The 13,258-nt window shown below is 38.6% G+C and overlaps 1 protein-coding gene across 3 annotated transcripts in view; it reads left to right on the top strand.

Moving 5' to 3' along the window:
- mroh1 (maestro heat-like repeat family member 1) overlaps window positions 1-13,258 on the top strand; it is a 34,495-nt gene that overhangs the window by 9,998 nt on the left and 11,239 nt on the right. For 2 of the 3 annotated variants that reach the window (XM_077576852.1, XM_077576854.1), the window contains 23 exons: window positions 383-490; window positions 581-725; window positions 1,034-1,074; window positions 1,266-1,407; window positions 1,567-1,619; window positions 2,047-2,154; window positions 2,234-2,353; window positions 2,819-2,941; window positions 3,024-3,170; window positions 3,518-3,544; window positions 4,715-4,837; window positions 5,349-5,428; window positions 5,675-5,819; window positions 5,930-6,025; window positions 7,522-7,626; window positions 7,849-7,984; window positions 8,396-8,508; window positions 8,639-8,791; window positions 8,905-8,961; window positions 11,055-11,152; window positions 11,290-11,455; window positions 11,539-11,708; window positions 11,780-11,917. In XM_077576852.1, the coding sequence (XP_077432978.1) occupies window positions 383-490; window positions 581-725; window positions 1,034-1,074; window positions 1,266-1,407; window positions 1,567-1,619; window positions 2,047-2,154; window positions 2,234-2,353; window positions 2,819-2,941; window positions 3,024-3,170; window positions 3,518-3,544; window positions 4,715-4,837; window positions 5,349-5,428; window positions 5,675-5,819; window positions 5,930-6,025; window positions 7,522-7,626; window positions 7,849-7,984; window positions 8,396-8,508; window positions 8,639-8,791; window positions 8,905-8,961; window positions 11,055-11,152; window positions 11,290-11,455; window positions 11,539-11,708; window positions 11,780-11,917 (2,594 nt within the window). The remainder of the gene's footprint in view (window positions 1-382; window positions 491-580; window positions 726-1,033; window positions 1,075-1,265; window positions 1,408-1,566; window positions 1,620-2,046; window positions 2,155-2,233; window positions 2,354-2,818; window positions 2,942-3,023; window positions 3,171-3,517; window positions 3,545-4,714; window positions 4,838-5,348; window positions 5,429-5,674; window positions 5,820-5,929; window positions 6,026-7,521; window positions 7,627-7,848; window positions 7,985-8,395; window positions 8,509-8,638; window positions 8,792-8,904; window positions 8,962-11,054; window positions 11,153-11,289; window positions 11,456-11,538; window positions 11,709-11,779; window positions 11,918-13,258) is intronic. The other variant, XM_077576853.1, reaches the window with a different exon arrangement.

Below are 13,258 nucleotides of genomic sequence, written 5' to 3'. Positions count from 1 at the left end.
TCATCCCTTTTTAAGATGCCTTAAAAATTTTTTTATTGTTCAATCATTGACAATGCATTAAGGAAAGCAAACTATTTTCGAAAATTCGTGAATAATTTGTGGTGGGGAAAAAAAACATGTGGGGACCGACTAATAGCATAGATTTTTTGGAAAAAAATTAAATTGACCGAATTTTGACGTGAGGTATCGGCCCAATGCCAGCAATATACAGGGCCAGTGCTGATTCTGGCAAGGCCACGTCGGGCCACCAACCGAAAAGGCTGAATGTAGAATCCTGCAAGTGGTTATAGATGTATTTTGAATGTACAGTAGCCCAATTGGTTCGGTTTGCAAAGAAAATCATCATGTAATGAAAATTAAACATTTGCTTGTCTTCCTATAGCGTGGACAGAAACCTGCAGACCCAGAAGAGGTAACAAATGAGTCGTTGCGGTCGATGTGTGATAACACTCTTCATCTACTGACAACAACTGTTGGACGTCTGGCTGATGTATGTAAAGCAGCAGTCACTCAGTTTTACTTCTGTCTGTTGTATCCTTTGATGTTATGTCCCTGGAGCTGATATATTCATTTGATCTAGGTGCTTTGGCCAAAGTTGCTCTACTACCTAACCCCGCCACAGTACAGCAATGCCACCACGCCACTGTGTAAGAGTCTGATTGTACTTGGCAATAAAAAGAAAGACAACAAGGAACCTACCTTCAATATAGACTTTTCACAGGAAGGTAGGTGCAACATCAGATTAAAAACACAAGGAATCTGTCTGCGCTAGTATGAGCTACATATAGTACTGTGGTAATTAGCAACTGTGGCAAACAAAAACATGACACAAAAGTACAGACATAATGCAAGGGTACTATTAGTGCTGTACAAACATTTGCAAATTGCCATTATGAAGTTTTGAGTCAACTGTTAAGGGATTTGACAGCAAGAGGGGAGAAGTTATTGGAATGTCTGCTAGTTTTACATATCTGGATGTGGTCATTTTACGTACAAAATTGACAAGTTAACTTTTTTTTTCTGTCTCTTGTAGTCAATCTTCCTTCTCCTCAAACTCTGATGATCAAACTGCTAGTAAGTACAAGCCACGTTTAAACACACATGGAAAATCAAAAATACAAAGTAATTGTTTTCAATTATTTTATTTTAAATCCTTTAATATCCAATCGATCTTAAGAGTACGGTTTAACAAAGTAGCAGCTTCTATTCTTGCTTGGCGCTTCTATTCACCAAACTTATGCCTGATGATGTTTTGTTCATTCCAGGTCAATGCAGCATTTCCATTCAATAACAGAGGTCATGGCGCTCCATCACTCTCCCTCCTACAAATCCTCTCTGTCAACATTCACCGCAACACAGAGGCTGTTTGGGACCAAGAGATCCCTCCTCTCCTGACTGTACTGGAAGGTAAGATGTTTCGCTGAGAGCAAAAATAGATCCTACTTGATGGAAATAATCTTTAAACCAAGTCAGTTCAAATAAGTGTTTTTTTTAAAATGGTCATTATTTGAATTTCTATCAAAAGCAAATGTCTTTTTCTGACTTTCTTGGCCATTTTGTTTTCAGAGTCAACGGCAGAGAGCCTTGATAAGAAAAGTTGGGATGAAAATCTGTTGAAGGTTGATTTTTTTTTTGTTAAAAAAAGAAAGAAAAAGATTATGTACACTAGAGTAAATTGAACATTCATCCATTATCCATATCACAGCGTTTACTAATATCCAGTCTGTGGTGTAACCATTGATTTCATTTGAACTAGGTAACTGTCTGTAGTTATTGTGTATTCTAGACTTATTTCATATTCTATCACAAATCTGTATTATTGCTTAATCTCAATGGGTCTGTGATTTTTAAGACTTATTGACCAATATAATTGACCAATATAAAGTGTCAAGAATGTTTTTTTTTTTTAACGATGCAATGTCAATGGCTCGACAAACACGCTAGCTGTATGGTTTCCTCAATCAGAGCCATGAATATCCTTTGTAAATATTATTTTAACAAACTTTATGTTTGACTGACGTGCCTCTATAATTGAATTGTCTCCAGCTCCTGTCTAAAACATTGGGAGCTGTTGAGGATGACAAGTGGGTATGCCAGTTTGCAGCAGAATCAACAAGTTATCTTTCCACCTATAACAATGCTTTGGATGAGAAGGTACACACCCACTAACTACTTTATAAGCAGAAACCATTGCAAGTTGAAATAATCTTTTAAAATGTTATTTCTTTGACAGAGTTTCCTTTATCAGTGTATTGGAGTCACCCTACAGCATACTTTTAATAAGGACTTTGTTAAAAAACAGTTGCAGGAAATCCTCCTCACATCACGACACAATGATGCTGTTGAAAGAGAGGTATTGTCAACTAAATTACTACATTCTCTTGAGCTGATTTTTGCCTAGAGTAATTGACTTGAATTAAACTCTTAGTGAATTTCTCAAGTGATGCAGGTTTAGTGGTAGCACTAAGCCAAAATGGCAGCTCGATGGGCCCTTGATACTATTCAATATTGATACTTTGCATTTAAAGATGATCTATTTTACAATGTAGAAATTCATGTTCAATAAATATTTATTGCAAGATATGACTAAACAGCACATTAAAAAAACAAAAAATATATTTTTCTTTTTTTGTATTTATGTTGAAAAGGACCACCACTGACAAACTAAATATTCTTGCTAAATCAATGCAGTTGGATAAATATAGGAAAGAAGAACATTTGGATGAAAATGTTCCCATAAATTTGATTAAATAGTACTGGACTTCACTTAGATCTGGATAAGGTGAACATAACTCATTTGGTTTACTCATTTGGTCAGGGTGTGGCTCTGGGCATTGGATTGTGTGCCAACAGCCATTTAGAAGGAACTCTGGCCAAGCTTGATGAGTTTGGAAAGTCTGATGCATTCAAGAAATCCCCAAGTATCTTCAACCTGCTCAAAGTAAATGGAACATTTCTAATAAATTCCAAATCATAAAGTTATCAGTTGATCCTCAATTTCTCTTTGCGGCTCCTGTCCTCAGGATCGTAACGACGTCGAACTGGAGAAGGTAAAAAGCACATTAATCTTGTGTTATGGTCAAGTGGCTGTGAATGCTCCTCCAGAAAAGATCCTGAATCGCATAGATCAAGACATTCTTCGCTGCATCAGTAAACACTTCAACACTAAGGTAATACAAATATTGTGGTTATACGCTGTAAAGATGTTTACCGTTGTGATCACAAAATGGAAACTTTAACAATTTATCAATATTTTCAGATAGTATTTTTGTGTTGAATCAATTATATCCGCACAAGCACACGCAGTCATGAATAATGCATACCGGTACATTTAAATGAACATACTGTATGTCTGTGAAACTTTTGTGATTTGTCCTCTATCATTAATTCTCGTAGATTTTTTTTTCTAACAGGCAAAAGCTAATAAATGTAGCTTATAGGTTGTAGCAATTTTTTGGGGTTTCAACCCCAATATTCATATTTGGGTTTGTGACTATATTACCTCTATTTCATACAGGTTCTGGGGATTAAAGTAGAGACAAAGGTATCGTCATAGGGATAAGAAGGGCTCTTTCAATTCAATTTCAACTTGCAAGTTAACTTTCTTACTTCCTGGTCTTTTTCCTTTTTCTGGTGCACACGTTTGCAGTGATGCTGTCTTTGAAATCTTACCTTAACTCCTAAAAGTCAAAAATATCTTTATTGCATCAAGCATTTTCATTTGTATCCAACTTTTTTAACAACCTTACAATTTTCCAACTTTTCCACTAAAGGGTATCATCTTGTCAATGGGATTGGCACTATGATGGGAGCATTTCTTGGTTGCCAAAATGCTTTAAGTCTGCGTTAGTCTTTCTCAGTTGCTTACGAAAGGTAAACAGAACAATAATGAACAACATGTGAATGCTGAGCAGGCTACTTGTTATTTTCTTTTTGACTCCTAGCATTTTGTTCATGCATCTCAGCTTCAAACGGGTCTGTCACTTCCTATGCCGGAGCCTGTGGGTGGCTGTTGAACTGACCTCCTCTAATCAACACTGATTCATTCTCTTAATCTACAACAGGTGTTTCCAAATCTGGTCTTCGAGGGCCTCTACCCTGCATGTTTTAGATGTCTCCCTCCTCCAACACACCTAATTAAAATGACCAGGATCGTCTTCGGGCTTCTGCAGAGCTTGATGATGAGCTGATCTGAAGCAGGGGTGCTCATGTCTGGTCCTCGAGAGCCCCAATCCAGCCTGTTTTCAATGTTTCACTCCTCCAAAACACCTGATTCATAATCAGGATCGTTATGAGGCTTCTGCAAAGCTTGTTGATGATCTGATCATTTGAGTCCGATGTATTGGATTAGGGAGACATGGAAAACAGGCTGGATTGGGGCTCTTGATGATCGGATTTTGGGCACCTCTGATCTAAAGCATGCAGGATAGTAGTGGCCCTTGAGGACTGGATTTGGACACCCCTGAAGAACGGCAGCTCAATCTTCAGGTCTAAAAGGTTTACATTGCATATTGCTCTTAATTCTCAAGTTTACTTTTGCTTTGCTGTTAATAAAATCTGCTACTGGTGGTGGAATACATATCTCATTCTTCAGAATTGGCATTTAAATCTGTCAACATAATGTTGCGATGTTTGTGTCCTCTCACCTTGCTCTCTTTTGTGTCCCTACCTTTTTTGTGTACCTGCAATTGTGTGTCTGTATGGCCAATGTTAGGATTTGACAATGAAACTAAGTTTGATCCAGAGTGTTGGCCTTGTTGCCAAAGCCATCAGTGAGTGTGTAAAGAAGCAAGGCTATGTCTTCTCTCGCAAAAAAGAACTCATTGCTGTGATCCAGGTGAGTGATCAGCACTTTTAAGTTGCTTCATAAAATAAATGGTGGAGCATGTAGTTAATGTGGCATCTGCTTGACCGTCTAGTTTGCTTAGCCCTACCTCTGAAGAGGCTGTATGCTCTCACCTAGTTTGTGTGGTTTTCCTTTAGATACTCTGAATAATTCCGACTACATACCAAATACATGTTAGGTTAATTAAATATTTAATTGATTGGAAATTATTATTTGCCTGATTGTTAAGTAACAATAGGGCCAACATCAGAATGGCTTGGTAACAGACGGGCAGGGGCAGATCAGATCAAATTTGAATTTGTTGTGTAATTTCATAATTGATACGATATATTTATGCAAGCAATTAAAAAGTACATTTTCAATTATATACTACACTGCTGCATATTGACCTTTTCACAAATGTTTGGTAGCATAATTTTGGGCTAATTCTGCTAACCAACAAACGACAAGTAGAACAAAACCTTGATTGATTAATTTCTTGCTGATTTGTTTTCATGGACAGGATTTTATAAAGGCAGAACCTGCTGATGCACTTCGGACTCCAGTGCGCCACCTGGTGATGAGCACTTGTGCCAACCTAATGTATCCTCCTACAGTTATGTTCCTCAAGAGTTTCACATTTGAAGTAGACTAGCTATTGACATTTATTCTCTGCAATGAATGTGTTTTTTTCCCGCCTAACAAAGAACTACTGACAGCTAAATGAAAGAAACTGTTCTACGAGGTTGAGTTTGTACAGCTTATTGCAAACAGAGAGTTGTCATTCTTTCTGGTGTGACACTCATTTCATTTTCCAGTGTTTTATCCTTTGACCTTTTAGTGCTTCAGGCCCCTTGACCCGGCATTGAGTGAGAATGAGAGTTTTGACTTGTTGAAGGTGTGTGTGAACAGCGTGTTCTCTCTTCCACCCGAGACACACTCTCCTGAGAAAACAACAAAAGAAGAAGAAATACTTGACCCCAAACAAAGAAAGGTGAATTGAGTACATTTTTACCGCCTACCTTAAGATACAAACACGCTTGCACATGTACTACATTTTTATGACAACACATTGTTAATCAGACCAACATGTCATGTGTGCAGGCCTTGTATAAAGACACATTGTCTTCACTGCATGGGTTACTGAGCAGTGTGCTCGGCAAGGATCCCACGCCTGATAGATTACAGTGTGTATTCAAGGTAGGACTCTTTCCCATGTAGCTCTTCTAATTTGTAACATTGCCAGTATTCATTATCATGAATTATTGATTTACTGTGCGCAGAATAAATGACATACATCCAGTTCTCTGAATAAGATATGTTGTATGATTACAGAAATTTTGTTGAAAATTAATTTTCACTTCCAAAACATTGAAGTCATTTCACATCATAAGACTGCGTAATATATACAACTGATAATTATTAGGAGTGTCTTCATTTGTGCGTCATCATTTCAAATAATGTTATCTTAAACAAAAATCTCATGAGCCAATCTCAATACTAGTCTTTACTTTCATGTTCAAGCAATGTGTAAAAACCAGCATACCGAGTTTATTTTAAGTTAACATTAACTGATATAGAAGACTTTAATTTGTGACGGTGCCATTGCACATAAAACAGACCGTTTAGAGAAAATTGTGTTTTATACAGTGCCTCGAGATATGGCTAAATGCACAGTGCAAAAGCCTGATGGTAAAACTGACTTTTTTATAAAATATATATATATATATATATATTTTTTTTTAAACATAACCACTCTTTCTTTAAAAATGACACTGAAGCACTTAATCTTGAATTTTAAATTTCTCCAAGTAAAAGCCATAGGAAGTGGCATTGGTATAGAATAAAAAAGGAATTGATGAATACAATGTCAGTTACTGTTGTATGGACTACAACACCATCAGGGAAAGAATGACTGAGAAATCGGCAGTATTTTTGCTGTTTTTTTTTGTGTGTGACACGAATGGCACAAATTTAAAAGCAGCAAACCTGAGTTGCATGGATATTGTATAGCCGGCTTCCCCAATTCTGGTTCTCAAGGGCCAGAGCCCTGCAGTTTTTAGATGTCCGTCTTCCAACACACCTGATGCATATAATCATCTCAAACCTGCAGGGCTCTGGTCCTCAAGCACCAGGATTAGGGAAGCCTGATGTCTTTCTTTCTTTATTCTAAAAGGAGATATAGGACAAATCGATTGAGGTGCTCACATTACCATTGCATGAAAAATTGTCACAGCTTTTGTTAGTCAGTTTTAGTTTCATATAACAATAAGATTATGACTATCTATAAATGCTTGGTTTGACGCAGAATAAGCGCAATAATGTCTCAAATTTGTTGTGATTAATTCCAAGTATTTTTAATGTTTATAATGCATCTTCCTCTAATTGAGATGTTTAATACTCCTGAAGTGGATAAAAGTATATATTCATTGAATGCTAATAGATAGATAGATAAATAAATAAATGAGTACAAGTTTAATACACAAAGCCAACCATTGTCATAGTTATGTACTGTCACATTTTTACACTGATTTTAAGATCATTGCATTGACAGTCTGTCATACTATAGGGAATTAAATGATAAACATATCAAATATATTGTGTTCTTTGTAACCTAATAATTATTAAATCTGTCTGATGTTTCTCTCCGTTGCGCTTTATCGACTAACATCATCATGTTGTTATGTCTTACACAGCACGTTGAATGCTGGCTGACCTCAACATTAGACCACGAGAGAGAGAGAGCTATCTCGGCCACTGTTCACATGCTGACTCACTACCTGGACAACATGACAGTAAAGGTGAACACGTAGTTTGTTTCCAAATTCACAAGGCTGGGTCCTCCAAAGGCCAAATTTGTCGGCTGCATGACTCGACAGCACGCGCGGACTTACATCATGCAGCCGACAAATTCGGCCTTCGGAGGACCCATCTTTGTGAATTTGGACACAGGCACAGATTCAAGTGTTGATTTACTACATGACATCTAATTTAGACTTTTTCTTGCGTGCAACCTTGTCTAGAACATGATGTCCTTCCACAACCTTGGAGCTCTGCTCGGTCGACTGTCTCCACGCTGTTCCGACCCTCATCTTGCTGTCCGGACCACCGCTATCGACTGTGTATACATACTGCTTTCTATCCAACTCCACTATGAAGGTGAAAACAGTTGTTTTTTTTAACAAAAAAACATTGATGAGCCTTCTCATGTGTGTTATTATGTAATATAATGTGTGGGCTCTCAGTTTTTTAGTTTTTATTTATTAATTTTTAAAATAGTTTTTAGTTTCAGGTTGACATACACTGACAAAACTGAGTCACTGGCAATTACAGCTAAAAGGAATTAGGATGTCAGGTTCTTCCACACCCAACTATGGAGAATGCTTTTCTGCACTGTGGGCCAGGCATGTTAGAACAGGAAAAAAAATTGCCAATCAAACTGGCTAAATCATAAATTGTGCAATAAGACTCAGCTGTAATGATGATGTATAGTATACAGTAGTCTCATTTTTATTTTTTTTCAAATGCATGCCTTTTAATTAAATTTGTCCTGTTGAATATGAAATTCAGGTTTCGCCCTTGACTATAAAGATGAAGCAGTGGAAGGTCTCTTGCACCTTAAAACACAACTAGAAAACCCTGACCATTCAATCCTCTACAAGACCTGCTCTGAGCTCACCAAGGTACATTTCAGCACATACTCAGTCAATAACAGGCTCTTTTGGGATGAATGTAGCTTTAATCTATCATTTAGTGGTTGTGTATGAATGTAACAAATGTGCTGTCAATTGTGTATTTTCTCATGCACTTCAGGTGATGAGTAAGCGTCTACCTCAGCAGCAAATGACCACATTGGTGTTCATGTTGTTCGAGGGGCTGGTTGACAGTCAGACGAACTGTTGCAGAGCTTCATCCGTCATCCTGAACACGTTGTTGAAGAACAGAGGAGGCGGACTACAAGAGATGGTAGCACTATTGCTTACAGGCGGCACACCCTTGATTGCTGGACACTGTGCTTGTTGCGTCATTTGAAATAACAGTAGTTTTGGTCTCACAGAGTCTGAATTTATTTGTGCCAGGTACCAGAGATGCTGGAGGTGCTTCATGTGCGACTGCAGAGCATCACTGAGGAGCAGGTTAGGCTATGGCAATACTACACATTAATATTTATTAGCTTTTATTGCACGTTTTTTTTAATACAAAACCAATTCCAATGAAGTTGGGATGTTGTGTTAAACGTAAATAAAAAACAGAATGCAATGATTTGCAAATCATGTTCAACCTGTATTTAATTGAAAACACTACAAAGACAAGATATTACATTTTTAAAACTGATAAACTTTGTTTTTAGCAAATTATCATTAATTTAGAATTTTATGACTGCAACATGTCCTAAAAAGCTGGGACAGGTGCCAAAAAAGGCTGAGAAAGTTGAGGAAACACCTTTTTGGAACATCCCACAGGTGAACAGGTTAATAAAGATCCGGACGTTGATGTCACGCGTCCCAAAATGGGCGTTAGCGCAGCCATTTTAGCGGAATAGAAAACGCGTCTGCCACTTTATATAAATGGCAAACGCCACACTTTAAAAATGATTGACGGCTGTTGTGGATCAGCTACCACAACGAGAAAAGGCAAAAAAAGAATCCACCATTCTTCAGGCTACCAAAAGAGGAACCAATGCGTAGCCAATAGATCACAGCAGCCATAAAAAGGGTCAACAACAAGGATTTGGGATCCTCCTCATTGCTTGTGTAGAGATCACTTCATATCAGGTGAGTCAATTACTGAATCACTAATCGAGTAGCTCGTTTGTATAGTTATTAAATGAAGGTCTGGTTGTCTATGAAGCAGAGATATCAATAAAATTCAGCTTCATGGTGCTTTACACAATGTTTCAATGTATTTGTACATGTTAGACTTAATAGTAGGACTCAAAAGTATATTTGTATTAAAGTTAATTTTGCAATCAATTATCGGCTAACTCATCGGTTATTGACATTGACACTTTTTAAATTATTGGTTTATCTTATCCGTTGAAAATAGCATTATCATGCATCCCTACCGAAACCATCCCTCAGGCAGCACTGCTCCAAAAACCGGCATCAATGTGTAAAAGATTTCACCACATGGGCTCAGGAACCCTTCAGAAAAACAATGTCAGTAAATACAGCTTGGCACTACAGCCTGAAGTGCAACTTAAAATGCAACTCTGCGAAGCAAAAGCCGTTTATCACTAACACCCAGAAATGCCGCCGGCTTCTCTGGGTCTGAGCTCATCTAAGGCTTCTTTTCCATTAGCCCCGCACAACACGCTACCACACCATACTGTACGGAACGACACTACACGGCCTCCATTGCCTTTCCTTTACAGCAGGCGCGTGGCGGGAAAGGGGGCGGGGCGGGATCATGGTTTTATTAGTGACACATGAAATTTGTTGATAAGGCCATACTATGGACTTGTCATTCAAAGCAGAGTAAATCTTAATAGCGAAAGTTAGGAAAGGGGGGGATAGTTTTATGCATTAAATATTAAAATAATCGCCCGATTCATCGGTAATCCGCATTTTTTGTGTGTGCCAAAAATCGATATCGGCATTGGCTTAAAAAAATGCATAACGGTCGGGCCCTACAAACCATATTCCGAACGTGTTTCAACATCTTGACTTCGCAGTAAAAGAGTGCGGTCACTAGACTGACCTGCCTGCAGTCCAGACCCGTCCGTCTCCCATTGAAAATGTGTGCCCCGTTATGAAGCGTAAAATACGACGTAAAACCCAGACTGTTGAACAGCTCATGCTGTACATCAAGCAAGAATGGGAAAGAATTCCACCTACATAGCTTTAACAATTAGTGTCCTCAGTTCCCAAACATTTAAAAGAAAAGTTATGTAGCAGTGGTAACCATGATGACCCTGTCCCAGCTTTTTTGGAATGTGTTGCAGTCATAAAATTCCAAGCCATAAAGTTACTAGTAATGATTATTTGCTAAACACAATAAATATTTTCAGTTTGACCATTAAATATCTTGTCTTTGTAGTTTATTCAATCAAATACAATTTGAACATGATTTGCAAATCATTGTATTCGTATATTTAATTTATGTTTAACAAAACATCCCAACTTAATTGGAATTGGGTTTGTATTTTTTTCACGTTTGCAATGGCAATCGTGTTATAAGATTGTGTCATGCATTATGGTCACTTAAAAAAACTTGCGCTTGAATTCAGGTGAGAGTGGCAGTTGGGCAGACGGTGCTAATCATGGCCTCTCAGCATCTCCAGATTGTTGTTAATACACTTGTTGAACAACCACTACCATATGACAGGTGAAAGTACATAACATTTTTACATTTGGTCATCACACACTTTAGTGCCATGAAAGAGTTAATGCAAATACTTTTGCCCCTCAAATAGTCTTTCAATGCATTTTTTTTATTTAAAGTTCTAGCTGCTATCTTTTCAGCTGGACCGGTGAGATGTGGATGGCTTTAGGAGCAGACCCCATAGTGGCCAGTCAAATCATAGAGATAGTGATGGAGAAACTTGCCGTCATGGCTCCCTATGTGGACAAGAAAGAGTCAATGATCAGAGGTGGAACAACCAAGGTGGCTACTAATAAGCCACTTGCTGTAAGTGATAAACACACTGCATGCTGCCACCTTGGTATTGTAGTACATCACTGTCACAAATGTGTGTGTTTTTTTCTTTCTAGATGACATGTGGTCTCAAGGAATTGTTATTAAATGGCCAGAGTCAGGAGCCGGCCCTAAGCAAGTTTTCTCAGCTCTTCTCCTGTCTCATTGTCAGACTGGCAGTGAGTGTTGGTGTATTTGCACCAAAGGATAACGCCACCAAACGCACTGCCTGCGTCCACGTTGCAGGGTTGGCATATTTGTCGTCTTGTATCCACAAGATTATAGTGACTAATATTTTTGTCTTCTATGTGTGTCCAGAGTGGCGGTCGATGCACTGAGAATCTTGCTAGCGAGAGCTCAGTTAGATGAAGTGCTGAAAAGACTAGATGAGGATAAAGCTTGGGAGGCAATGAGGGAACAGAATGCGCACATCACTGGAGTAACACTACTAGCAAGGTAAATGCATTACACGTTGTATCTCTATTTTCTGACATGTATTATTACAAATATTCTTAAACACAGCTAAGATGCATTGTGGTGCGCCAATCTATATCCACTAGTTGGTATGACTTGACAAGAGGGCACTGCATATAATAATAATAATAATAATAATAATAATATATAATAATAATCGCACGTATAAAATATCTGCCGATTTGGGAAAAGATTGTCATTTTGATCGTCCCGATAGATATAAATTTATTAAAGTCTGTAAAGTGTTTGCAAGGCGAGCAGCCCTCGATAGACCACGTCGCGCTGCTTCTGCCATCTATTACGCCTCTCGCTCCAGACCGGCCTCACTTGGCATAACCCAAACCTGGCCCACACAAGTAGCAAACTAGCACATAGCAATCAACATGTCCTCCCCACTGTGGTCAGTTTTTTTCCATGGCAGAAGATCAGAACCTGTTCAGCAAAGATTCCGAGAAAGAGAAAGAAGGCTACTGCTCACCCGAAAATTCGTCATTGCGGCGAAGCCATTTTGAAAGGAAGTAAAGGAGCAGCTGCAGCAGCTAATGGCGCTAAGGCTAAATACATGTGTGACTGTCTCCATTCAGCGTGCGTTTGAGAACTACTGTATAAAAACGTTTCCAAAGACGGTGAAAAGGTTAAAGCCATTTACGCCAAAGTTATGGAATTCATAGCACGCGACGACCCGGGCTTTCGCAAGTTAATAGCACATTTGGAGTTACATCCTCCCAATTTGCCGCTTCTTCTCCGATGCGTCACTCCCTGCTTGGGTTCTGATCAGTCGGGCCATTTCTCCCAGCCATGCCCTTCCAGTTCTCACTGTCATGGGGGGTATTGAGTCCCCGGCTGGAGTGCTCTCCAGCGACCCCTCGGAGGTCTTCCAAAACGTTAGGCACTCTGAACTGTTGTTTGCTGCATAAGTACAAACAACATGACCTGTCGGAGCGAGGCTATCCTCTCCTTTAGGCCGTGAGCCAGGTCCACTCCTAACAATGTTTTTTGTTAATTTTTTTTTACTATGATTTCCTGTTATCTCATACCTTGGGCCATCACAAGTTAATAGAGATCACCCTCAACTCGGGGCCCTTTGGTCACAGGGGCCAAAAAACACCTTTTTTGGGAAAAGCTTCTGGCGAAATTGTGTAATTGCAAATTTCAAGGTACTGCAACTGTATAAATGGTCAGAAAACTCTAAAAAAAAATTGCATAATGTATCCTGACACATGGGGGAACTAGCAGGAAAATAATCATGGGCTTCCTGTATTTCAATTCTCAAATATCACCCTCAACATACCCTAAAATATATATATTTTTTCATGCCACTCC

Source organism: Vanacampus margaritifer, chromosome 9 (genome assembly GCF_051991255.1).
Source record: "Vanacampus margaritifer isolate UIUO_Vmar chromosome 9, RoL_Vmar_1.0, whole genome shotgun sequence".
NCBI lineage: Eukaryota > Metazoa > Chordata > Actinopteri > Syngnathiformes > Syngnathidae > Vanacampus > Vanacampus margaritifer.
Note: the sequence above shows the minus strand (reverse complement) of the source record. Positions and strands in the feature narration are given on the sequence as shown.